Here is a 27895-nt window from a genome sequence, read left to right on the forward strand (position 1 = left end):
ACCCATTGGTTATTTAGAAGTGTGTTGTTTAATTTCCACATATTTCTGAGTTTTTATAACTTCTTATTATTGATTTCTGGTTTTATATACCATTATGCTCAGAAAAGGTACTTAAGATGATTACAATCATGTTAAATTTGTTAAGACATGTTTTGTGACTCAACATATGACCTATCCTGTAGAATGTTCTCTGAGCACTTGAGAAAAATATATATTCTACTACTGTTGGGTGGAATGTTCTTATATATTTGGTAGGTTCATTTGGTTTATAGTGTTGTTCAAGTCTGATGTTTTCTTATTGCTTTTCTGTCTGGATGATCTATCCACTGTTAAAAATGTGGTGTTGAAGACCCCTGTCATCGTATTGCTGTATTTCTCCTTTCTGCTCTGTTAATATTTGCTTAATATATTAAGTATTCCAATGTTAGGTCCATATCCTCCTGATGAATTGATTCCTTTATCATTATATAGTTACCTTCTTTGTCTTTTGTGACAGATTTTTACCAAAAAGTGTGTATTTTGTCTGATATAAGACAAGACTTTCAATTATCATTACCATAAAATGTCTTTCTTCATCCTTTCATTTTCAGTCTATTGTGTCCTTAAGGCTAACAGGAGTCTATTGTAGTAATTTATTACATGTTCTGGATACAAGTCCTTTGTCAGACATGATTTGTGGATATTATTCTTTTTAAAATTGTGGTAAGAACACATATATGAAATCTACCCTCTTAAATTTTTAGGTGTACAATACAGTATTGTTCATTATAGGCACAATGTCCTACAGCCCCCTGTCTTTCTCGAAGTTGGAGATCTAGTGAGTTTCATATTTAAAATATAAAAATACAAAGAATAATTTACATCATACAGTCATACCCTAGATAATTAATGGTATCTATTTTGTATGATTACATGTCCATACAAGCACACTTAGACAAGTATACTCAGATGAATCTCCAAGAAGCTTTTCCCTTCCACCTCCACCTCCTCCTCCTTTTCTTTCTCCTTGACATTGTTCTCCCTTTGTTCTTTTTTTTTTTTTTTTTTTGACAAATGGGTCAAAACCCAGTGAAACTGTTTTTTTATTTTATTTTATTTTATTTTATTTTATTATTATTATACTTTAAGTTTTAGGGTACATGTGCACAATGTGCAGGTTAGTTACATATGTATACATGTGCCTTTGTTCTTACTTCCTTATGTTCTGGCCGTCCTTTCTCTGACCAGTAGGATCTGAATTGGATTCCCTGTGGAGTACATCAACTCCTGTTTGTAATTAGCTTAGTGGAACCACTGTGATGTGATGCAAGAAGGCTTGTCTTCCCTAGACACTTCATAGTCTAGCACACCCTTCATCTGTTGCTCCAGGGAGCCAAATACCAGGAAACCGTTATGTTAATACAGCAACAACAGCTCTTATTTTTTCGTTCCCACAAAAAAACACATGTGACCTAACATGATCTTAAGTTATAAACAAGTACCCAGTACAGCTTAGGATTTTATGCTTTTTTTCCCTACTTATCTGGCATTTTGGCCAAAACCAATCCCTAATCCATTCAGCAAGAGCAGGTGATGCAATCGTGTCCATTGTCTAAACTGAAAGTTTACTGGAAACAATACTGTACTGATGTTATCTAGGACCCTCTTGTTAACATTTTGCAGATTGTCTTTTCACCTTCCTCTTATTTGAACAAGTTATTTTTTCTCCCAAAATTGCTATTTTACATACTTGCGAGACATTGTGCTAGTTTTGCTTTTCTGAAATACATTTTTCCTTGTTCATCTTCCTTTGAAAGCTCTTCCTGTTCTATGGCATTTTGCAAAGATTTAGAAAAATTCGCTTTATATTTTTTCTCACAGCCTTCTTTTGATAAACTCCCAAATGTCCTATATATGTAGATAGATTATAGACTAATTCAGTTATTTTGACTTCTCAAGGCCCCTCCTAACTCTCACTCTACCATTTTATTCTAATTTAGTATTCTGTGCTCTTTTATATATGTTGCTTTCTTCAGCCAAGTGTGAATGTACCAAATTAAAGTTAGTTTTTTTCTTTCCCCTCGACTAAGTGACAGAATTTGTTAATTTTAAGATCAGCCTTCAAGAAGTCTACAAAGTATTTTGAAATGGGTGGCATCCTTCCCTTTTCCCCTCTGGTAACTTCATTATAATGTGAAGATTATTAGAAATATAAAATTATAGCATATTTTTGAAAAATTAATAGTTTTTTAAAATAATTACCATATCTCATATATTTTTGTGTGTATGAGAATGTGAAGAGTTAGATATTTGGCAAGTAGTGTATATTAGTGATTTTCTTTCTCCTCTGATACATTTACTGACAATATACCTTCTTTCCTGCAATTTTGTGTAACTCCTTTTAATTTTTTTTAAGTGAAAATGTTTCCTTCATAAATTTCAAATGAATTGGCAGTTTCCTCATTGAAAGATTTTGCACATTTGCAAATGGTATCTTGGAGTCAGGTCCTGATACCAGCTTTGATTCTGAGAGTTTCTACCATGCGTGATTGGACAGGGGCAGGGCAGAACTGCCGGGAAGAGCCAAGCTTTCTGGAGAATGGGTTGGTACCTGTCAGAGGCTCTCCTATCCTGAAAAAGTTTCCCAAGAAGAAGCCACCTTGCTGGTCTCACTGAACTTTGATTCAGTCTCCCAATAACAGGAATTGGTCAAAGGTGGGGTTTGGTTCTGCATTGAGTGGAGCAAGTACCTTGATTTCCTTGCCGATGCTTCAGAATCTCTGGTGCTGGCTTGGATCACTTAGATACTGAAAACCTACTAAAAATTCTGGATTGCAAAGAAAAGTCCAGAAAGGGAATTTCCATTGTGTCCTATGTATCCATTGGTTCCGCTTGGCCAAAATTGCATGTATTTCCCCTTTTTATTATGTCAAAGAAGGACAATTTTAATTAACAGCTCTAAAGAGAGGCTTCTTGTGTGTACATATAATCAATTTGTGGATGCATCAGCATATTACAAGAGTCTGGGAGCCTCTTGCCCCTCTCTCATGTGGTAGTTTTCCTCTTTTCTTTCTATCAAGCAGCATCTAAGAATTTGGGTTTACAGACCAATCCTAGTTGCCAATAATGCTAAATCTTGAACAAATTATATCTCTTGTTACTAGGGAAAGTACTGCAATATGAGCTCCACTACATAATGTGTATGTGTATGTGTATGTGTATGTGTATGTGTATGTGTATGTGTATGTGTATGTGTGTGTGTTCTTCCATTTCCTTCTCTCGGGTTATAAAAGTGGTCTGTATTTATTTTTAAAGTTTATAAAATATAAAGAAGAAAAAAAAAACACCCTCATAACCTTTCTGTCTGTAGCAGCCTTGGGTAACATTATGAAGTGAGTGCTTACTATCATGTTTTCTGTGCATATTATATTTTATATAGTTAAAATTAGACTGTATACAAATTCTCCTGTATTTTAAAAAATATTCACACTTTCTAATGCTATTAACATTTTTTAATATATTTAAAAAGTTAATCATGTTTCTGAGGGCATATTGAGTCACAAAATTACAAAATACCTATTTTATACATTTATTAAATTTTTAAAACAATACTAATGAAAATTACTATGCTGTAGCTAAAACACTAATAGTTAATATCAATTTCCTTTAAATGAAGTAATTAAATAGTGCCTATAAATAAATTTGCAATGCCAACTCACTAACTCATCACTGAGCCATAGCTGAATTTTTTCTTATGTTTTGTTTTTGATATAGAAAGTGTTTCTTAACCTTTTTTGAGCTACCAGCCCTCTGAGAATTCAGTGTACGCTATGAACCTTCTTTGCAGAGAAATTCATATTTACACTAAAAAACTAATTATAATGATACTCAATTATGATAGGCTAGGCACTCTGCCAACTGCTTTACATGTGTTATTCTGTTTAATCCTCATAGCAGCACTGTAAGGAATGCTCTATTATCCTCATTTTTGAGATAAAGATACTGAAGTGTAAAGAGGTTAAATAAATTGTGTAAGCCCATAGAGCTACTAAGTGGAAAGCTGGGGCTCAAATTCTGATTTTTATTGCTCTAAAGTCCATCCCCTTAATCAATGTGCATGTAATTTTAGGGAGCCCATGAATTCCTAAAGCCTGTTTATTGATACTCAGATTAAGGACCCCTTACAATCCAGAGATTTTCATTGGCAGTGAAGAGTACATGTGGCCAATGAATCTTGCTATTTGTGTAACTTATTTAACTAAAACACAATATTGGTTGAACATCTGCTATTTTGAGTGGATGTTTGGTTTTGTGAAATGGTCTTTATCCCTACGGAGTTTGCTATCTATGTGGGAAGACAAGAATTATATACATAAAGCAATGAGGAAAAAAACAAATATGAAATTGAATATATAGTCATTAAACATTTCCATAAACTATATGTGAAAATTAATTTCTTTACTTTGTCATACCTGATGCAACTGTCATTCTTTGATTCCTTGATTTATAAAAGGGGCAATCAAACCTAAAAGGCCATTATATCCTTTGGGAACCTGGAAGATTCAGTGTGTCCTAAAAATGAGGTCTATAAAGTGACTCCGAAAACTAAGTATGTATCACATCCAGATTCCTAAGTTGTTTCATCAGCTTAATCTATTAGCCCCAGGGAGCATGCCCAATAAGGAGATTCAAGATTGTGTAGCCAGCTCCCAAGCATTCAGACGGGTGATTCTGTTGAGTTGGACATATATAGGATGGCAGAACATCTTGATAGTTGCTGCCATTTTGACACAAGTAGGGTTTGTACTGACAGAGAAGTCTTCAGATGCTTCAAGTGATACAGCATAGACTTGAGTTATGCAATGCCAAGTGTGATAATCCATCATCCTTGGAAGAAACCATCAAGTATGGGAAGCTAATTTTAGTTGATCACCTAACAATCCAAGTAGTCAAAAAGAATAGCTGTGGCTGTAATTCAAAGAATTGCTATTAACAGGAGCATAGTATAGGAAAATTGTACATTTAACTCAAATAGCTCCTGTATACAAGATTATCACAGATATTGGCTATTGTAGATATAAACAATGGATTATATCAAGCTTTTTATTAACATGGCCTTCATAAAATCTTCATACAGTTTTAGAATTTTACTTTTTTTTTTTTGAGACTTAGTTTCGTTCTTGTTGCCTAGGCTGGAGTGCAATGATGCGATCTTGGCTCACTGCAACCTCCGCCTCCCAGGTACAAGTGATTCTCTTGTATCAGCCTCCCAAGTAGCTCAGATTACAGGCATGTGTCACCATGCCCAGCTAATTTGTTTGTATTTAGTAGAGACGGGATTTCACCACGTTAGTCAGGCTGGTCGCAAACTCCTGATCTCAGGTGATTCACTCGCCTTGGCCTCCTAAAGTGCTGGGATTATAGGCATGGGCCATCGCGCCTGGCCAGAATTTTACTCTTTTAAAAAAGTTTTATCACTTGGGCAATATACGATAGAATTAATTTATATATGGCATTTGAATTTTCTTCTCAAAGCAAATAGAAACTTTAGTACTGCCAAGCATGCCATATAATTTATCTCATTAAAATGAAAAATGAGGCATTTTTAATTTTAAATGTCAAAATAAGAATTGTGTATATTGTTGTTTAATACATCTGTACTATATTTTAATTAGTTTAATAAATTGCTTTAAATTTCATTTTGTATAATGTTCTCATAATTCCTGCAAACTAAGTTGTTAGCATAATTTTAAAAGTGGGGCAAGGGTTTTATGAAATGCTATGTCTGAGAAGCCCCCAAATGGAAAATATTTTTAAAGAACAGAAGTTCCTACCCTTGTTCAACAAATTACCATTTGGATCTATCCAGCCACTAGTTGTTGGAAGTAATTTTCTAGACATATATTCAAATATCTTGATAGATTTTATTGATTGCAAAAGAAGACTATGATACCAACTCTGTATAGTTTCTTAAATTCAGTACTGGATAGAAGTATAATTTGAAGGAAAACGTTCCTTTTCATATTTGCTTTGAACAGACACTTGAGTTGTTTTTGAGGTAAATAGAAGATTGGCTATGGGCTTCATAGAAAGAATTGAAGAATAGTCTAACTGTCCAACTTTTGAATTTGGTGTGTGTGTGTATGTGTGTGTGTATACGGAACTTAAGACCTTTTGATTTCATAATAAGCAGGGCTCAGGGACAATAAAATTTGACATTCTTAACTGTTACTAGTTTTTGTCCCTATATCCCTGTACAGCCATCTTCTTGTTAACGACATAGAAGCCAGAGTCATAAACTGAGCATGTACCCAAGGCGCCACTGTAAATTGCAAATAGTATTCATGTAATCTCTTCAGGCTAAGATTGAATTGGGGTAGAGAAAGGAGAAGAAAGAATTTTTGAGAGTGGAATGGAAGTAGAAGTCAAGGACAAAGAATATGCTAGAAGGACAGACATGTGCAAATGTTCCCTAAGTTTTGCAGTGAGGTTTATTCAGATGGACCTTTTCATATCTGTAAATATTCCTTTGCTCAAAAGCCAAGCCGTGGATTGGGATAGCCTCTGCTTCTGGGGTGTGTGTGTGTGTGTGTGTGTGTGTGTGTGTGTTGGCAATAATGCAGTCATGAGATAATACAAATAATCAGTGAGGGAATAATTAATGATGTGGCAGGGAATATTTTTTGATAAATGCGTGGGGAATGAGGTGACAAGCGTGAAATTAGAAAATTCCTTCAGCGATCTAAAATATAAATAGCTTTCGGAACTGAAAAGAGTTTCACAGCTGAAGATTTTATTGTGTTGAGAGGAAAAACTTTTTTCTCTCCCCCACTCCCTCCTCCTTTGCAAGTTGTTTGTCCATTCACAAAACAAATACTCTGAAGCCCAGTGCAGCTCATGGGAATAAATTTCAGGTCGAATTAGTACAGTTTCCTTGCTGTCAGGATGCTGGAATTAATGGTGTTTTGATGACACGAATTTTGAAGGGCAAACAAAGAAGCTGAAGGGAGAGAGACATGACTCCTTAGAAGCTTGGTCCTCCTCTCCCCCAGCTTCTCTTGTCTTCCCTGTCATCCGTCTGCCAATCTCCCTGTCCATGGTTAGTTAAAGGCGCTTTTTATCCTCTTTTCTTTCCCACAGAGTTTGCCAGATCCGGCCCGGTGCCTGGGTTCCAGGAGGACACGCTGCAGTTGGCCTTCATCGACTTGAGACAAGTAAGTCTTTGTGTTTTTGTTTTTTGTTTTTCTTTTAAGATGTGTGACTGAAGACCATCAGGTCTTAAGGAAAAGGGTAAGGGAGGGGGATTGGCGTTGGCGATTCACATTGGAAACCTAAGGGTTTTCCCTGTATTTGAGGCCACCTCTTTTATTTAGCTATCTGGGATCCTTAGCTATGGTGGAGTTAAAGGTTTTGTGGGTAGAAGGGAAGGTGGGGGTGGGAGGAGGGACCCAGAGTAGAGGGACTCAAGTGACCCTCAAGTGATGCGACCCATTGTGCTGTTGTTGGCTTTTGCAGACATAGCAAAAAGATAACTCAGCAAACCAATGCTAAGCAGGTGCACTGATGCAGAGACTGCCTGCTTGGATAAGTTTTGTTTGTAGATAATGTGGTCAGCAGCATTTAAGAAAAATGAAATATTTTACATTCTGGATTGTTGGTTGGTTTGTTGACTTTTTCCTGCTGCCTTAAGTCTTCCTGCCTCCTCCTTTGTAGAATGTTGTCAGCCATGGGTAACTAAGTGGTCGTTTTTGAAGATGATTAGAAAAGGCCTGGACCAGTGATGCTAACCCTATTAAAGTAATGTGATGAAAGCTGATACTTGGGCATACCTGAGCTTTGGCAAGCCCATTAGATAGAACCAGTCATTCTATAGGACTGTTTCTTGCAGATTGAACTGGGTGGGTTGGTAGGCCTTGGTGGTTTGGATACAGGGAACAGGGTGGGCAGGGGCCCAGTGAGGGAGAGAGTTAACTGGGCTCTGTCATCTCTTCACTCTTAAGATGGATGGGGTTGGATAGAAAGTGTGAATGAAGTAAGAATCAATGACTGATGCTTCTTTCCTATTAAAACAATCTGTTTTTTTTTTTGTCTGTTTAAAAAAGGGGGCTGGCTTTGTTTCTCCTGCCATAATGATGCAGTGCCTCTTGTTTTCAGAGCTGACATAGTTTGCATTCTGAAAACTTTTAGATGCCCAGGGTATTTCTTAAAGCTGCAGGACCCCTTGTATCGGTAGTTCCTTACCACTGTGATTCGATTCATGCTGGAACAGCTTTTAACCCGTAATGGATGGCCTGAGCTACCCCTGAATCCTTGTAGATGGGTGGTGTAATCTGTCATCTGATGACAATTCTGGAAAGCACTGTTAAGCAGAAAACAGAAAATTGTGTGTCTATAGACCTGCCAAAGTTTGAGGATTCAGGCTGTGTCCCAGAAACGTGTGTCAACTTAATATTTGGGGGCCAAGGTGGGGGTTCTCTTGCACATTAAGGATTCACCAGCATGATCGCAAATGGAACAATCTCTTCCCACACTTAAGACCTTCCACCTGTAGATTTAGCAACTCAACTGAGACATTCAGGTTTTAATCCCTTGACTGATGTAAGATTGAAAGATTGGGATTTTGGTTTAGGGTTTGTGGAGTGATATCTGTTGGATTCCCTCCCACCCTCCTGTTTCTTCTCAGAAACTTCTAACCCAATTGGCTTTTCTTGGAAAGCAGAAATTGAATTTCATTGGAGAAACACATCCAAGGAAAAATGTTTCCGTTCTCACTATTCATGAGAAGGAAGCATGGTTATTCTCTCTAGTTTGTGGTTTTGGTCCCTATGGAAAGGAACTAGTGTTCACAGAAAATGTTAACTAAGGGAGTAAGTTAGAAAGCACAGCCAAAATAAGGTGGATCAGAGTCGGGAATGAATGTGCAAGTACTTGTAAGCTCTCAGTGAGCACTGTCATTTATGCTTAAGTTCCTATTTTCTATTACATTTCTTTTCCCAGAGTTGCTTTTATAATGTTTTAATAGTAGAAACCCAAAATCCAAAATTTTACTGGTAATGAAAGAGTATGCCTCTTTCTATTCAATCTGTCACCTAATTTCTACTTATACCTGTCTCTACTGAAGCAGCTTAAAGGGATAATTTTTCTAACCTAGATTGTTTGAAAAACTTCTTTAGTTCTTGGTCTGTAGCTCATTATTAGTAGACTTCAGGTAGGTTGAGTGATTGTAAAAAAAATGATCTCTCCACATCCTGTGCTGAAAATATTTCTCTCTTTGCAGTTCATCTTAGTCATTCTCAGAACTTATTTAAAGTGAGCATCATTTTAAAAGGAGGCTTCTGAACTACAGAGATGTTCAAACTCTAAAGAGAAAACCTGGGACTATGTTTTCTTAAACATTTAGGCTTCCAAAATAGAATTTTTGAATTTTGGGATTGGAGGCTAATCTTAAATTCATGTAGTATAACATTTGGCTTATACTTCAATCCCTGTACAGCACCCCAGACTTTGATTGAATATCTTCCTTGAGGAGGATCCACTACCCTAAAGCAGCAAGTTCCACCTTAGGACAATATGATTACTAGAAAGATATTTCTTAAGTTGGCTAAAATCTGTCTCACTTAACCTTAACCCTTTAAATCTTTATATTTTTATTTGGGCATCCCCAATTAGAGGAATGGGCTTCCTAGTCCTCATTTATTGAGCTTCCTATTTGCTAGTATTTGAGTCTTTTTCACATGTCACATTGTTACCTATTTCTCATCTAGTCCTTACAGGGTTGATTTTATGGACCAAAACTGAATACTACTCTCACTGGTCTGTGTTTTTCTTTCAGACATATCATTAAGAACACAGATTTTTTTTTTCATTATATAATGACCTATCTAAACCTATAACTGACCTCCTGAGTCAGTTATCTAGCTTAACTGAATTAATCATTATGCCCTTAATAAGCCAAAGATAAAAATATTAAATAGGAAGCCCAAGTTAAGGTAAATTATAGGGTACACACTCATGTAAGAAGAGGATCTGCCCCCAGTGCAGTGCAGCAAGGATATTCTTTTACCGTCATTGAGTGTATTTGCCTCACTGTCTTATATGTGTATTCTGAGCATGCTTTTACAGTGTCTTGCTTTAGAGAGTTTCAGACAGTATCAATTGAATGAATAATTTTAAAATATTCAAAACATGGAATATTTGATGAAATCATCTTTGTATAGACTATAATAACTGTCATTTAAAAGTTATAGAGTTTCATTAGGAAGCAAATTAGATGCGGATAGCAAAACTATTCATCCTTTTTTACTTGTCCTATTCTCACTTTTCTACTTCTTAAGAGAAAGAGAGAAATGACATTTGAATATACAAGCTTTCATGATATTTTACTTTTGTGTGGCACTTCAGAGTTAAAGTACAAATAAGTTAAACCTCATTTGTCAGATTTCTGAGTTTGGAAAACCTACTATTAATAATATTGTGAATTAGATAGTACAAATCAAAATCCCCTTCTTTAACACTTTGTGATTTCTATCTTTATAAGTTCGTAGAAGTAGGATTGCAGTATGACTTCTCATGCAAAAATCAAATATATATGTATATTTCCATCAAAATCCAAATTTGGGCTAATGCTGAATTTTGAGAAGGGTAGCTTAAAAGCTCATTTAACTAGCTATCTTGAAGTGGCATGTAAACACCAAGTGCTGACCTTTAATGGTTCATAATTGAGAATTATAATAAAGGACCAATAGTAGATTCTCAGTACTTACTTTATTCTTTAAACAGTGGCATGGCTTATATTTTTCTTCCATGGTTAAACATTAAGTAGATAATGCTGATGAACACTAGAATTTGATTTTCATTTCAGTTTATTTTATCAAAGTCTAAGTGCCTACTGTGTACAAATCACAACCTAAATGTTGTGGGAATACACAAATAAATATAGTATAATCTGTGCCCTCTGGGAGCAAAGGAATGACCAGCAAATTCCTGATTCTAATATAAGGCACACTGTGATAAGTACTACATTGAAGGATGAAGCCATTATGTATGTTTCAGTTAGTTCAGTGACTTTTGCTACAAAATAAATTACCCCACAACATATTGGCTTAAAACAAGAACTACTTACAAAGCTCAGATTTCTACAGATTCTCAATTTAGGGTAGGTTCAGCTGGGCTTACTCATACTTTGAGGTCTGCTGCTAGATTGGCTAGGAACTGGTTGGTCTAGGATGCTTTAGCTAGGACTACTCTTTTCTACTCTCTGTGATCTCATCTACAAACAACCTAACCTAGATTTATTTACACGGCATCTTGGCAGAGTTCCAAGAAAGCAATAGGAAATGCGCAAACTCCTTGAAGCCTACACTTGGAGCTAGCAAACCATCAGTTCTACCACATTCTTGTGGCTGAAGCTAGTCACAAGGCCAGTCCAAATTCAAGAAACGGGGACATAAACTCCAATTTACACTCTAGTTGAGCTATAAGACATATATAAACAATGCAAATGAAGAGCAAGTCTGTACCTATAAGTGCAAAAAGAGGCCATGAAGTAGAGAGGCCTATGTGTGCCTGAGTAGCTATAAAATATTTCGTGGAAAAGGTGAAGAGTCACACTGAAAGTCAAGCATTGTTAAGGGAAGAAAATATTTAAAGCATAGGAAATAGCAGATTTAAGTTTTGTTTAAAAACATGGGTGTTTTGTATGTTAGTTATTTAGGATCTAGACTGTCTTTTCTCTTTTAAGTATTAGGCTTATCTCTTTAAATCCCCATTTCTTAATTTCTCATATTATTTTTTGTTGTTTGTCTTCCTCATATACCTCTTCTTTTATGTCCTATCTATTCTTCTCCTCATTAAATGCTACTATTTACAGGCTACCCTGAAACATTTCACATTTCTGTTATTCACATTCATTGTAAGTGCTTCTTAACTTCCTTGGATAATAGTTTGCATTATTTATTTAATCTACGATAGTTCACCTTCCGTGTTTGGCCAAAGGCTTGAGGGTGTTCCTTTTCTTAGTAACATCCCATTGTTTTCTGTTCCTTGGCCCCAACAGTTATTTACTTCTGATATATACTTAAGTTTTTATAAAGCTGAATGAACTAGGTTGTGACATTGCATCAGATCTTGTGAATGGAGCTTTCTGGCAATGACTCTCATACAGCAAGCCATCCCACGATATCTAGGGCTTTTTTTTAGATTGAGCTGTTGATATTCCCTCTAGGCCAGTTATTCCCCAATGTCTAACCTACAATCTAAAGTAAACACAGTGCATTTCCATTGCAGACACTTAACCTGCCTTGAAAACAACTATAGGACCTAAGAGAAATAGTTGCATGTTTCTTTTGAGATGTTGAACAAATACTGCTGCTATTCCTTTTAGAGGTATAGAGGTAAAACCCGTACCTTCAGTTAGTTAACACCCGTTAAGAAAACTTGAGAACAACTCAAGAACTTAACTATGTAGAACTGCCCCTCCTACTTCTCATCCTGTCATGATCCTCTTCAATAAAATTTTGATTTTCAAATCAAATTGCCCAAGTCTAGTGAATATTATGTATTCCCAGAAGGAACATTCCCCCTTTGCTTGACTGCTGTGGCTCATACGAAAAAATCTTAACTTTAATAATTATTTGTATTTTAGCCTCAGTAGAAAACCCATTTATATCAGAAGCTGATTTTTGTTTTCTGATACAGCAATATACCAAAAAGACATGTAGTCCATAGGATTTATTTTTTAATGTTTTAACATAACCAGTCTAAACTGTCCCCTAACTAAGAGGCTTCATAGGAGGTGGGGCTGGGGTGGGGCAGGCCCATATCTCAAAAGGTCAGAGATGTCAGTCTTTTGTTTTTCATTATAACCATTAAACTGTTAACAGGAAGCCATTTCCCACATGTACTTAATGCTGGTCCTAAACTTGCTGGAATATAACTTGGGTTTTGGGAGGTGAACTCTAGTTTTCCCAAGTGTTTACTGAACAGCTACTGAGCAGTTGATGAAGAGAAGTGTGGGGGTAGGTAGTGGAAAGTTTTTATGAAAAGATATTCTTGGTAGAGAAAATACAGTTGTTTGCAAACCTTCCAGTTGGGAAGTGTATGGACCAGTAATGTTGTCAGTAGAGATACTCTCCAAGCGTTCAGTTGAAATATTCTGTTGACCTTCAGATTGTATGTGATGTCAAATAATGGCCTATAAAACTGGGAGCCATCTACACTATAGTCAGAAATCAAATAACTTGATAACTCATGGAATTAGAAGATGTCATTACTATGACTGTTGTGGATAATAGGATTAGAAGGAATAAGTTAAGCCATAAAGTGCATTATCTTGGAAGAGATTATCTGTACCACTGATAGAGTAGCATGTATATATGAGGAGGGCAGATGAGAAATGAAATCCAGGGTCATCATCTCCCAAAGGCATTTGGTGGTTAGAAGAGGATATAGTAATATCGGACCACCTGCACAGATCTCTTTGCAGATGCAGAGCCACTGCATGTCCTGCAGACCATATTTCATATCTTGACATAGCCACAGCAAGCACTTGGATATAGATATAGACCTCCCTAATCAGGAAATGTTCATTCATTTATTCAACACTGTGCCTAGCCCAGGTAGTAGATACAAGGCAGTGAATAAAACAGGCCCTTACCTTTATGGAGCTTGCATTCTTACATAACATTCTCTTCTTCCCATAGTCTCTCTTCAGGTGGCCTGATGCTCCAAGGTATGTCACTTTATCTAGATTTTTTTTTTTGTATTGGTGCCGTAGTTCCATTTTAGGAAACAGCTATAGAGTTTTCTGGCAAGATCTCTAGGGCAAGGCCAACTCTGCTGTACGCAGATACACAGACTTTCAGAGAAGACATTTTAGCTGTGGTTTAGCAGCCTGACATAAATAAGATGGTCAACTTCAAAAGATGGTCCTTTGGTTTTTGGAAGCAGAGTTTTCTGGTCGTTTGCTAAAATTGTATTGCCCAAGTTGTTTTGACAGATGCCTGTAACCTTCAAGGTGATACCTCCAGCATCAAAGGAAGCTCTGACAGGAAATAATTCCTATTCCTAAGTATGGTAGGGGAGAGCTAACAGCTTCTGGGGATGGTTCTGTGAAAAATAGAAGAAGGAACACCATGAGAATAGGCTCCATTGAGCTAGACCTTTGACTTTATAGCAAAGGCTGGATCAGCATATGCAAGGATAGGGCACAGATGAATAAAGTCTTCAGCTTCTGGAATGCTTTAGTAGTCTCTGCAAAAAAGATCTATCTCCTTCCCTTACTTGAGACATTAGTAACTAGAGCCATCAGAGGAAATTAGTAGGAGGAATTGCCAGTAATATGTAACAAATTCTGGGATTTGCTAGAATGTCCTTAATTGATTGGAGGAGAATCTGCTCTAGAACTGCCAAGACTTCGTCTCACTTCATACCAGCTTCTTAACTGGGGAGGAAGTGCGTTTGGAAATTCTACCTTAGGGCATTTTTTGATTTAACAAATAGTTCATATTTTGCAGACCAGGACCTCACAAAATAATATCCAAACAGAGCAGAACTCTTTGATATAGAAAATCATGTAAGATGTCATTTAAGTGCCAGGAAAAGACCAAAATTTAATGGGCCAAATGGCATCATAGCATGTTTGGAAGGCCATTTTCTATTCATTATCCTCTTACTGTGAAAATCATTTTAGCACCTCAGGGGTCTAACTTCCTAAAAGTCCCCATGGAATTGTTTCAGGAGATTAGGAATCAGGGGAGAGGGAGTATTCGTAGTAGATGATAACCACACTAAGACCAATGTAGTCTTATGAGAGGTAGATTCCTTTTTATTTTTATTTTAATGGGGAAGGGATCCTTGAAGGGAAGGTGGAAGGGCTGATGAACTCCACTGTGGTTTTCCTCAGAGAGCAAGCACACCCACTTAGTAGCAATGTAAGCCCCAAACAGTTGGTTCTTTGCACAATTGTATGTGGTAGAAAGGTAACTTCTGGACCTCTTTGAGGGTTCTTCCCTGGAGAGTTTGTGTCTGGAAATGCTAGCTCATGAATGACAGGCACTGTGGGCCTCGTCAGATTAAACTATCATAAATGGCAGATATGTGAAGACAAGCAGCAGTTGAAGGTCCTTCAGTTCGGAGCAGTTCTGACAACCTTTTGGGTAGCAGGAGATAAAATACCAGGCTTTTGACATATTTCCCCATGAAAAATTAATGAGGTTTGGCCTTCTGACTCATGGGCCTCCCAGGCTAAGAGTTTCCATTGTTGCTTTCAACCCATATTGCCACAGTCTAACCAAATGCTGGGTTGCCCAGCACTTTCTGCTTCATCCTGGAGGCAGGGCCCTACTACTTAGAGGTTCCGCCAGAGTATATTATGTTGGTGCAAAAGTAATTGTGGTTTTGCCATTGAAACTAATGGCAAAAACCACAATTACTTTTGCACCATCCTAATAGAACACCCTTTCCATTAGGTGTTAGAATGACCTTTTACAGAACTGTCAGTCTAATCTGTGACAACTCTCCTACCCCTCTGCTTCAGTAGAACAATGACTGTAACTTTTGATGTGGACATGGTGCCAGCATCACTCTAGATAGCCTCACAGCAAAGTCAGTCAGTTTGAAGGCATTGGTTCCATTCCATTTCAGCTTTTGAGTGAAGAGCTAACAAGCATAACATAGTAAGCCACCTAGCAATTGCTACCTTAGTCCACAGACAGCATTGTCAATCCTCTCATGCTGTATCTTAGGGGACCTAGGTAACCTGTGAGACGCCTTGCTGCCTAACTAGCCTGAGGCGTTGCACTACTTTCTGCTTCTCCCAACAAACCAAGCCTGAGGAATTCAGAAGGTTTCTCCCTAACCTCTACCATACAGCATGAATATGCATATCCACAAACATGGAATTTGAAAGTTTTTGAGACAATCACATCTTTCTGAGAAGGGACAGGAGAGTCATTACCAATGAATTTCCCTGGGAGTAGCAGTGGTATCAGAGGCTGTTGTAGTGGTACTGGTTGAATGAAAACTGCTAGGTTCTGAACACGAATCTCATCTTCATTAACCGCACGGTGTAGCTTTCTACTAGAGGACCCTTACAGGCCAAGGAAAAGCCTTGGAACCTATTTCTAACTACTGCATTCTACTGGTAGCCGCTGGAGGGCAGCAGAGAGTGACAACAAAGGTCCAGATTGAGGCAACTAGGACATAGTTCAGTTTACCAAGAAAGAAGCACCCTTAGCTATAAAAGAATTAACTACCTGGGAGCCACAGTTACAAGCCTGGATCCCTGGGGAGCAAGGACCAAAGGGAGAATCCAGAACCCTAATCTGAGTGTTAAAACACTTCCTTCTAGGGCAAGTCCAGGAACCAGGAATGGGTAAAGGTGTGAGGTAAGACTGATTATGAAAGGGGAACTGGACAGCATCAGAGAAAGTAGAAAACCGAAAGGACAGTCTAAAGCGTCAAGTCCCAAGAGGACAAGTGAAGATAGAACAGGAATCAGGTTGCTTCTGGACCTCTTTGAGGGTTCTTCCCTCGAGAGTTTGTGTCTGGAAATGCTAGCTCATGAATGAGAGGCACCGTGGGCCATGTCAGATTAAACTATTATAAATGGCTGGTATGTGAAGACAAGCAGAAGATGAAAGCCCTTCGGTTTGTAGCAGTTCTGACAACCTTTTGGGTAGCAGGAGATAAAACACCAGGCTTGAATGAAAGAAAGAAGTACAGTGGGAGGCAAGCCAGAATGAATGAGTTAAAGAGGCAAAAGTACAGTCAGGGAGATCGATCCTCTGAGGCAATGGTATCCAAGGAAGGAGCCTTGTGTAGGGTATATATCAGCAAGGAGGGATCTGCAAAGGGAACAATTTCAGACACAACCAGCTATATCTATGGGATTCTCATCTCTTAAATATTAATAGCTGCTTCTTGATTCGCTAGGATCATTTCTTTCTTGGTCTGTTGATTTTAAGGGTAAAACAACTTGTTGAGAATGTGAAGAGAGTGAGAGAGATGATGTGACATTCTCAGATGCGGTCAAGGGGTTGTTGTACATGAAATGAAATTCAACGTGGGCATGAAGCCTTTCTGGATAACATTTGTGTGAAAGGACAGCCTGTTTTCCTAGAATAGCTTTTGATATTCCCTTTTCATGTTTTATACTGTAACACTGGCTAAGAATATACAGTAGAAAAGAAAAATGGGCTCTGATGACTAGTTATATAGGCAAGATCCCAATCAGTCCAGAGACTTAAGATCTGTTCCCAGTAGGTTAGCAGAGAGTTGTGTTTGGAGTCTCTTTATGCTGAATGCTCAGGGTTTTTCCAAACCCCCTTAGGTATGAAGAAAGAAAATTCTGCCTCGGTCTATTAAGTTCTAGTGTGTCTCCCTCTTTTCTTCAACCCCCCAAGCATCAGAAAAATAGGGCTTCTGTAACCACAAATTTCAGGAACCCTCTACTGGGTGGCAGGGCAGCATGGTGATTACGTTTGGAACTGAGCAGACCTTACGTTACTAGCTGTGACATTTGGCAAATTATTTAACCTCTCTGAGGTGTCATTTCCTAGACTATTAAATGAAAATTTTAAATAGCTTATAAGGCTTATAATGTTGGAGTAAGCATTAAATAAGACAATATAATTATGTTGCTTATTATTCGGTAAGCCTTTAGTTAATGAAGTAGCTATTATTATTACTTCTACTATTGCTGTCACTATACTGTAACGGCCTACTTAAGAAGTCTGCCTGCATGGAAATGGTATCCAGATGAAAGTCAGGTAACCTGGAGTGATCACTTAACTCTTGCTGATTCATTACATGACAGGATACTTGTGCCTTTGGCTAATGGCTCATACTGGGGCTCCTGCCATTTCTCAGAAAGTAAGGAATTGAGAATGATAACTATTAAATGTTCTGAGCTCTTCTGAGCATAGAGGTAACTGAAAAGAAATTAAGCCTTGAGTTAATTTTTTATGTTTAATCAAATTACAAGTTATTTGCTTTATTTTTCTCTATTAAGCACTGTTTATGAAAATATTACTATAGTAGATTAAAAATAGTTTTCAAAGTTGAAAAATAAGCCCTAACTAAATATTTTATCTTAACACAATTGTTTTTTATTTTGTGGGGCTCTTTCTGGTCTTTTTTTTTTATATATGCTTATTTGTAATGCCTATGTCCTTTTATATTTAACTTTTTTTAAAATCGTGCTTTCTCTTTTATTTATTTTGATTATACTTTAAATTCTGGGGTACATGTGCAGAATGTGCAGTTTTGTTACATAGGTATACACGTGCCATGGTGGTTTGCTGCACCCATCAACCCGTTGCCTACATTAGGTGTTTCTTCTAATGCTGTCCCTCCCCTAGCCCCCCACCCCCAACAGGCCCTGGTGTGTGATGTTCCCCTCCCTGTGTCCATGTCTTCTCATTGTTCAGCTCCCACTTATGAGTGGGAACATACGATGTTTGGTTTTCTGTTCTTGTGTTGGTTTGCTGAGAATGATGGTTTTCAGCTTCATCTATGTCCCTGCAAAGGACATGAACTCATCTTTTTTTATGGCTGTATAGTATTCCATGGTGTATATGTGCCACATTTTCTTTATCCAGTCTATCGTTGATGGACATTTGGGTTGGTTCCAAGTCTTTGCTATTGTGAATAGTGCCGAAATAAACATACACGTGCATGTGTCTTTATAGTAGAATGATTTATAATCCTTTGGGTACATACCCAGTAATGGGATTACTGAGTCAAATGGTATTTCTAGTTCTAGATCCTTGAGGAATTGCCACACTGTCTTCCACAACGGTTGAACTAATTTACACTCCCACCAACAGTGTAAAAGCATTCCTATTTCTCCACATCCTCTCCAGCATCTGTTGTTTCCTGACTTTTTAATGATCACCATTCTAACTGTCATGAGATGGTATCTCATTTGGGTTTTTGATTTGTATTTCTCTAATGACCAGTGATGATGAGCATTTTTTCATATGTTTGTTGGCTGCATAAATGTCTTCTTTTGAGAAGTGTCTTTTCATATCCTTTGCCCACTTTTTGATGAGGTTGTTTTTTTTTTCTTGTAAATTTGTTTCTTTGTAGATTCTGGATGTTAGTCCTTTGTCAGATGGATAGATTGTAAAAATTTTCTCCCATTCTGTAGGTTGCCTGTTCACTCTGATGATAGTTTCTTTTGCTGTGCAGAAGCTCTTTAGTTTAATTAGATCCCATGTATCAATTTTGGCTTTTGTTGCCATTGCTTTTGGTGTTTTGGACATGAAGTCTTTGCCCATGCCTATGTCCTGAATGGTTTTGCCTAGGTTCTCTTCTAGGATTTTTATGCTTTTAGGTCTTACATTTAAGTCTTCAATCCAGCTTGAGTTAATTTTTGTTTAGGGTGTAAGGAAGGGGTCCAGTTTCAGCTTTCTGCATATTGCTAGCCAGTTTTCCCAACACCATTTATTAAATAGGGAATCCTTTCCCCATTGCTTGTTTGTGTCAGGTTTGCCAAATATCAGATGGTTGTAGGTGTATGGTGTTATTTCTGAGGCCTCTGTTATGTTCCATTGGTCTATATATCTATTTTGGTACCAGTACCATGCTGTTTTGGTTATCTTAAACATTTTTAGGCTGTCAATCCTTAAATCAGTTTTATTCAGGTATAATCTAATATACAATAAAATGTGCCTATTTTAAGTGTACAACTGCATGTAACCACCACCACCACCACAACCAAGAACATTTCTATCATGCCAAAAAGGCTTCTTGTGTGTCTTTGTAATTAGTCCCATCCCTTTGTCCCCAAATAACCACCGATCTGCTCTTTATCACTATAGCTTAGTTTGTATTTTCTAGAATTATATGTAAATCCTAGAATTTATATTCTTTTGTGCACGCTTTGTGTCTGGCTTCTTTGATTCAGCATAATATTTTGAGATTCATCCATGGTGTTGGGGGTGTCAATAGTTCATTCTTTTTTATTGATGAGTTATAGTTTTTCACATGGATATATCATAATTATCCATTCACCTTTGACATTTATGAACATTTTGTTCTTTCCAGTTTGGGCTGTTATGAGTAAAACGGCTGTGAACATTCATGTACAAGTGTTTGTGTGAACATATATTTTTTATTTTCCCTAGGTAATACTAGGAATGGAATTGTTGGGCCTATAATAAGTGTATGTGTAACTTAATTTTTTTAAATGTCCAACTATTTTACAAAGTACGATTTTCCATTCCTGCCAGCAGTAGATGAGCATACCAGTTGTTTCACATCCTCTTCAACACTTGGTTAGACAGTATTTTGTTCGCTTGTTGGTTAATTGAGGCATAATTTACATTCAGTAAATTCATCCTTCTTAAATATACAGTTTTATAATTTTTTTACAAACTTACACAGTTGTATAACTACTACCAAGATCACAGAATATTTCCATTTATCAGAAATTTCTTTTATGCCTCTTTGTAATGACTCTTTCCCCCTCTACTGTATTCCTTGGCAACAACTGCTCTGATCTCTGGCACTATATGGTTTTGTCTTTTCCAGAATGCCATATAAATGGAATAATACGTATAAACGGAAACATACTTTTAATTTTCTCTTCTTTCACTTAGCATGGTGCTTTTGAGATTCATCTATGTTTCTGCATATGTTAGTACTCCATTTTTTTTTTTTTTTTTTTTTTGAGATGGAGTCTCTCTCTGTCTCCCAGGCTGGAATGCAGTGGCATCATCTCAGCTACTCCAACCTCCGCCTCCCGGGTTCAAGCAATTCTCCTGCCTCAGCCTCCCGAGTAGCTGGGACTACAGGTGCTCACCACCATGCCCAACTAATTTTTGTATTTTTAGGAGAGACGAGGTTTCACCATGTTGACCAGGCTGGTCTTGAACTCCTGACCTCAGGTGATCTACCTGCCCCAGCCTCCCAAAGTTTATCATGAATAAAGCCACAATAAACATTTGTGTACAGGTTTTTATGTGAACATATATTTTGATTTCTTTAGAGTTACTGGGTCATATAGTAAGTGTATGTTTAACTTTATAAGAAACTATCAAACTGCTTTCCAAAGTGGCTTTGCCATTTTGTAGTCCTACCAGCAATATATGAAAATTGCAGTTGCTCTGCACATTGCTAGTATTGTCAGTATTTTTTTCAATTTGGGCTATTCTGATACATGTATAGACATATGTCGTGGAGGTTTTCACCTGTATTAACCTAATGACTAATTATGCTGAGAATCTGTTTTTTGTGCTTATTTGGTGTTTAATGTATTTGTTCAAATATTTTATTCAGTTTCTTTTCTTCTGTGTTTAATGTATTTGTATCTCTTCTTTTGTGTTTAATGTATTTGTTCAAATATTTTATTCAGTTTTAAAAATAATTCTTATTAGTGAGTAGTGAAGGTTTTTTATATGTTGTGGTCAACAGGCCATTTCCTTAACAGTATCTTTCAAAAAGCTTAAGTTTTTTCTTCTGATTTTAGTGACATACAGTTATGATGTCATTTTTTTCATGTCTCACGCTCTGTGTGTCCTATCTTAAGAAATCTTTGCCTAATCCAAGGTCACAAAGGTCTATTTCCTATGTTTTCATCTAGGAGTTCATATTGTTAGGTTTTACACTTAGGTCTATGATGATATGTTTTGGGTTAATTTTTCAATATGATATGAGGTATGGCCAAGGTTCGTATTTTTATATGGCATGTACAGTTGTTCCAGCACCATTTGTTAAAAAGACTATGCTTTCTCCATTGATGCACCTTGATACCTTTCTTAGAAATCAATTCACCACATATGTGTTGGTCTCCTTCTGCATTCTCTATATTATGTTCAATTGACCTGTGTGTCTGTCCTTTTGCTATGTCTTGATCTTACTTTTATATTGTCTTGAAATCAAGCAGTTCAAGTCCTCCAACTTTTTCTTCTTTTTCAAAGTTGTTTTGTTTATTCTAAGCCATATATATGTAAATATAGATGAACAAATATGTAAAACTATATATGTAAAGATACAAAAATATATATGTAAATATATATAAATATATATATCTTACAATCAATTTGTCAATTTCTTAAGAGAAAAAAGCTTGGCTGGGAGTGGTGGCTCACGCCTGTAATCCCAACACTTTGGGAGGCTGAGGTGGATGGATCACGAGGTCAGGAGATCGAGACCATCCTGGCCAACATAGTGAAACCCCATCTCTAATAAAAGTACAAAAATTAGCCAGGCGTGGTGGCATGCGCCTGTTGTCCCAGCTACTCAGGAGGTTGAGGCCGGGGAAATCACTGGAACCAGGGAGTTGGAGGTTGTAGTGAGCTGAGATCGCGCCACTGCACTTCAGCCTGGGCGACAGAGCAAGACTTCGTCTCAAAAAGATAAGCTTGCTGGTATTTTCATTAGGATTATGTTGAATTCAGAGATCAATTTGGGGAAAATTGACATTTTGACAATTTTAGTCTTCTAATCCATGAACACAGTTCTGTGTTCATTTATTTGAATTCTCTCTTTAGTGCTTTGTAGTTTTCAGCAAATCTTGTGCATATTTTGTGAGATTTATTCCAAAGTGTTCCATATTCATTATAAGTGACATTGTTATTTTAATGTTGATGTTTAATTGTTCATTGCAAATATATAGAAATATACAATTGGTTTTTGTACGTTGATGTTGAATCTCAAATTTGCTAAACTCACTTATCAGATGTAGTGGTTTTTTATACATTTTTGGGGAGTTTATAGGTGGAAAATTATGGCATCTGTGAATAAAAACAGTTTTAGATTCTTTCTTTCCAGTCTAGATACCTTTTGTTTTTTGGTCTTATTGCACTAGGAACTCCAGTACAAGGTTAAATAGGTGCTGAGAGCAGGTATCATTGCCTTGTTTGTGATCTTAGTGGGTGGGGGAGTATTCAGTCTTTTACCGTTAAATATGATAACGGGTATAAGTTTTTTATGCCCTTTGTTAAGCAAGTTTCTTTTATTTCTTAATTTGATTAAAGTTTTTATTATAAATGGTCCATCAGTTTTATAGACCATCATTTAATTAGCCGTTATTATGTCTAAACTTATATGTTATTTCTAATGTTTTGTTTTTATATTTAAATTATTATATATTCATATCTAAAGCCTTTTAATCTGAATTACTCCTTAATGTAAATTATTTATATAAGGGTTATAAGCATTTTTATGGGTTTTAAATGTATTGCTGATTCCTAATGAAGGGTTATACCAATTTAAATTATTTCGGGAAGTATAATCATGCATCAGTTTTACAGAAGCCCAAACAACATAGATTCTTATGATTTTAAGGGTTTTTTTTGTTGTTGTTGTTAACTTCATAGGTATAAGCATGTACCTTTATTTCATATTCCACTTTTTAATGCTACACATAAAGTAGTATTAAGTGGCCCATGAATCTCAGTAAGGATATGAATTTACTAGTGTCCATATTTTTAATTCTTAGTGCCCTATTCTCTGATGGAAGGTATTTTGCAATATGATTTGATGCATATCTAATTTAACCTTACTTTATTACAATCAAATAAGAGAAGCAGAACTAACACTTCTAAAAAGTTAACTACTAGAGGCGGGTGGATTACTTGAGGTCAGGAGTTTGAGACCTGCCTGGACAACATGGTGAAACCCAGTTTCTACTAATAGTACAAAATTGGCCGGGCGTGTGGTATGCACCTGTAGTCCCAGCTACTCGAGAGCCTGAGGCAGGAGAATTTCTTGAACCCAGGAGGCGGAGATTGCAGTGGGCCAAGATCGCACCATTGCACTCTAGCCTGGGCAACAGAGCCAGACTCTGTCTCAAAAAAAAAAAAAAAAAAAAATTAACTACTAGTAAAATACAGCATGTAATTAAGTGCCAAATGAGTAGCGTGAAAGCACTGTATGAGTTTGGAGGAGGGAAGTATTGCTGTGCCATTAGAAATGATGATTCTTGCCTTTTTTTGTTATTGATTTTACCATGGGTCAGCAGGAACTGATGTTGTTTCTTAGTTTTATTTCGGTTTTTAATTTTTTATAAAAGTGTTCTGTGACCAAGACATTTGATAATCACTGTTTATAATGTCTCTGAAAACTATGGTCATCTGGAGAATTTAATCCCATGCTGATAATAAAAAATGTACAAACCTTTGCTTGTCTCCAGTGGTACTACAGAAAAGAGCCTTCTGTTGGCCAGCAAAGTGAGGGTGTAACTTCTCTATTTTCTGGACTGTGTTAAAAAAGAAATACGCTCTAAAAACCTAATCTAAGGATTGTAGTGTTCATCTAAGCTAAACATCAGTCAGAGAGAGATCTCCCAGATTCTTCCCAGAGCTTTGATGCTTTCGACCTAATCAAGGCAAGCAGCAGGCTCCTTATAGCAATATTATGGCCCTCTCATAAGCTACTATAGTAGTCTTTAGTATTTAGTGTCTTGGAACCACAAGAAACTAGGAGTGACAATGGAGAGGAAGTGGTTCTCAAAAGCTACTGGTACACCAAGGCTATGTTAAAAAGAATGATCTCAAACAATAGTAAATTGGCAGCATTATTAAAAGTGAATGTGTGTAATGAGGTAAGACAGATGTAATCATTCTTCTTGGTGTTTATACTGCTTATCATTCTTATCATTTGTCAATACAAGCAGAGTGTGTGTGTGTGTGTGTGTGTGTGTGTGTGTGTGTGTGTGTGTGTGTGATGTGTTCATACGTGCTTCCCTGTGTTCTAAATCCATATGGTGTTCTTAATTATTTCTTCCCTTATAAACTCTGAGAGAAATAATTAAATGGGACAAGGTGGTTTTCTGTGTGTTTTTTCTGAGGTACCAGCATCTTCCTTCTGTCTTTCTGTGTGGCATATCTTTTTTCATTGCCTGCTTGATGAAATGATAGGGCATAGAGATATTTAATTTAGTTAGAGGGAGGTATTGATAGGTTTTGGGGATGGAAAAGGGGCATGGGAGTGAATATGTTCATGGTTAATTCTGCGAAGTATGAAACTCTATTTTTTCTTACTTCTCTTGATCTGTTTTATGCCCTTGCTATTGATGACTTTTCTTTCTTTTCTTCCCTTCTGCCACCTACTATTAAAAAAAAACAAAAAAACAAAAAACCACGATTATCATCGTAGCACTTGCCTGCTTAAAAAGCCTAAGAGCTCTCTCTTGCCCATAAAACAAAAGATGAACCCCTAGCAAAGCAGGTCTGGTTCCAGCTAATCTTTCTCGTCTCTTTCTGTCACTCTTCCCCATGTAAGCTTTCCCCAGACTACTCTTAACACCTCCTTGATCCCAAAGCTGGATAAGCTTTAGGCTGCCTCTGCCTATCACAGAGTACTCTCTCGGTAGAGTGACAAATGCATTCTCTTCCTTCACAGCTTGGCTCAAATGTCATCTTCTTTATAAATCCTTCACAACCTCCTCAGGCAGATTTAATTGTCCCCCCTTTGGGTCCCTGACATTTTGTATGCCCCTTCATTACAAATGCTCTTGTAATTACTTGTTTAATCATCTGCTTTCACCATTAGCTTCGGAGTTCACTAAGGGCAGGAACCCTTTTTTATTTATCCATGAATTCCCCATCCCTCAGTGGGTAACATAGTTCCTATTTCATAATTGCTTGCTGAATGTATTGACTTAATATTGTTTTATGTGTGGCATTTTGGAAGTAAATGGAACTAGATTGAATTTCTGAATAATATTTGTACTCGAACTCCCACAAATAGATTCATCATTTTCCTCCTACTCCTTGCTCTTCATTATCAGTTTACTTTAATCTTATTAAATGAATTGCAGAGGTCACAGCCCTGGAAAAGGCAAAACCAAATATGGGTAAAGTGGGTAAAGGGAACTTAGGTGGCAGTCCCTGGAACCTAGTACATGAGGACTTTCTCTAGTGAGAGCTACTGAAGGAGGGCTATCAAGGAAGTGCTCCATGCAGCTAGATGGTTCATGCCAGAGAGGAACATAGCTCCTCACCTGATAAATCAGTCTTACTGCTTCAACAGGAGATGACTTTTTAGACTAAATACTTGCTCATATGCTTCCAGTTCTGGTGAGCACCTGGGTTCTAGTGTCAGGTATTGCCTTTTTATTCCTGTGGCAGCCATTTTTCTTAATGTAAATACACGCTTGGAGTTCATCCAGAATTTCATCCTTGTTATAACTCTATGAGACATATATAGCCCACTTAACTGAGCTCCAAAATTGTGCCAGAATAACAATCCAAACTCTACAACCAATTCAAGATGCTAAAATCTTTCTAGGAGTGACTTCTAAAGTAGTCTACAAATAATCCTTGCTGAAGTAGTGAGGAGTTTTGAGTAAGACTGATTAATGTGTTGAAAATATAACATAGCCTTATTCTGTATGCTAGAAATATAATTATCTTCATCAGGTATGATAATAGAACATTCTTAGTGTGCTATATTTTATTATAGGTTAAAATGTCCTAAAGGTAAGTTCCTGATTTCCCCATTGCCCCCATAAAACCTATTCCTTTTACAGCTCTCTTCGTCTCAATTAATGGCAATTCTACTTTTTGTTCTAGGAATAGAAACTATGGAGTCATCCTTGACTCTTTTTTCTCGCACATCACATATCCAATCTGTCAGCAAATTATGTTTTCTCCCTCTTTAAAATATACCAGAAACCAACTACTTTTAACTATCATTTCTCTTCTCATGATTCAAATAATTAAGTATTCTCGCAATAGCTTTTTAACTGGTCTCCATGATTCTGCCTTTGCCCCTCTACAGGCCATAATCAGTAGGACAATAAAAGTGTGAAAAAGTTAAAACAAGTCAGATCATATCATTCCTCTTCCCAAAATCCCACAGGAGCTTCCTGTTTCACACTACGTAAAAACCAAAGTCCTTTTAATGGTCTAAAAGATCCTATAGAGCCTTCACACACACACACACACACACACACACCCTTTAACTCTGTGACTACTTTTTCCTCAGTTACTCTGTTCTCACTCTGATAGCCCCTTTATTGTTTCGTAGACATACTGGGTACACTCCCATCTCAGGGCCTTTGCACTTGATATGACTCTTTCTGGAAGGCTCTTTTCCAGATACCTGTTTTACTTGTTCCTTCATCTTGTTCAGGTCTTGATATTCAAGTCACTTAAAGTTCACTTAATTGAGACATTTCCCATTTAAGATTGCAACTTCCCTATGACTACCTCTGCCACCTCCTTCCAAGCCGTAACCAAAGCAAACTCTATTCTCTTCCCTCTTCATTTTTCTCTGAAGAATTTATCATCTTGTAGTATACGCTACATCTTACATATCTTGTTCTTCCCCCTAGTAAAAAATGATTTTCATACGTGTAGGAATTTTGCACATTTTCTGAACAACTTTATTCTTAGTGCCTGGAACAATCCTTAATACATGGTAGGCCTTCAGTAAGGATTCGTTGAAGGAAAAAAGTGTAATCTCAACATGCTTGCCTTAGTTTTAAGTACTAAGTGGTTAATAAACTTTAGGCATGAATTGTTCTACAAAGCAAGCTACCGTACCATTAAAAGTAGGAATTTTAGAAAGAGTTTTTGATCATTGGTTTTAAAGTTTGTTGTACATATCGGATATAAACTCCATACCTTTCTATGAAGTAGAGACAGGATTTTCCTAAAAGTGTTCTTGGTTCTGGATTTCTTTGATTCACAATATAGATTGATACATACCTGCTGATAAATGTTCCTCCGTAACTTGTCACCCAGGATGATAATGATGATACATTTGGTATGGAGAGAAAAACTATGAGCCAGGTGCCAAAGTCTCTGTCACAATTGGCAGTGAGACTTAAGGAAAACCAGATTATCAAGAAATGCAAAATTGACTTGAAATGGTTCAAGTAACTTCATAGAACATGTTTGCAAGCAGTGTTTTGGTAAACGGAAAACTGACTCCAATTGGAAAAGTGTGTTGTGAATTTTAA

The 27895-nt window shown here is 37.0% G+C and overlaps 1 protein-coding gene across 4 annotated transcripts in view; it reads left to right on the forward strand.

Moving 5' to 3' along the window:
* EXOC6B (exocyst complex component 6B) overlaps nucleotides 1–27895 on the forward strand; it is a 660637-nt gene that overhangs the window by 491053 nt on the left and 141689 nt on the right. For all 4 annotated transcript variants that reach the window (XM_054545544.2, XM_024241893.3, XM_063713219.1 and 1 more), the window contains 1 exon segment: nucleotides 7120–7193. In XM_054545544.2, coding sequence (XP_054401519.1) covers nucleotides 7120–7193 — 74 coding nt within the window.

The sequence above is a fragment of the Pongo abelii genome, chromosome 12, assembly GCF_028885655.2.
Source record: "Pongo abelii isolate AG06213 chromosome 12, NHGRI_mPonAbe1-v2.0_pri, whole genome shotgun sequence".
NCBI classification, from domain to species: Eukaryota; Metazoa; Chordata; class Mammalia; order Primates; family Hominidae; genus Pongo; species Pongo abelii.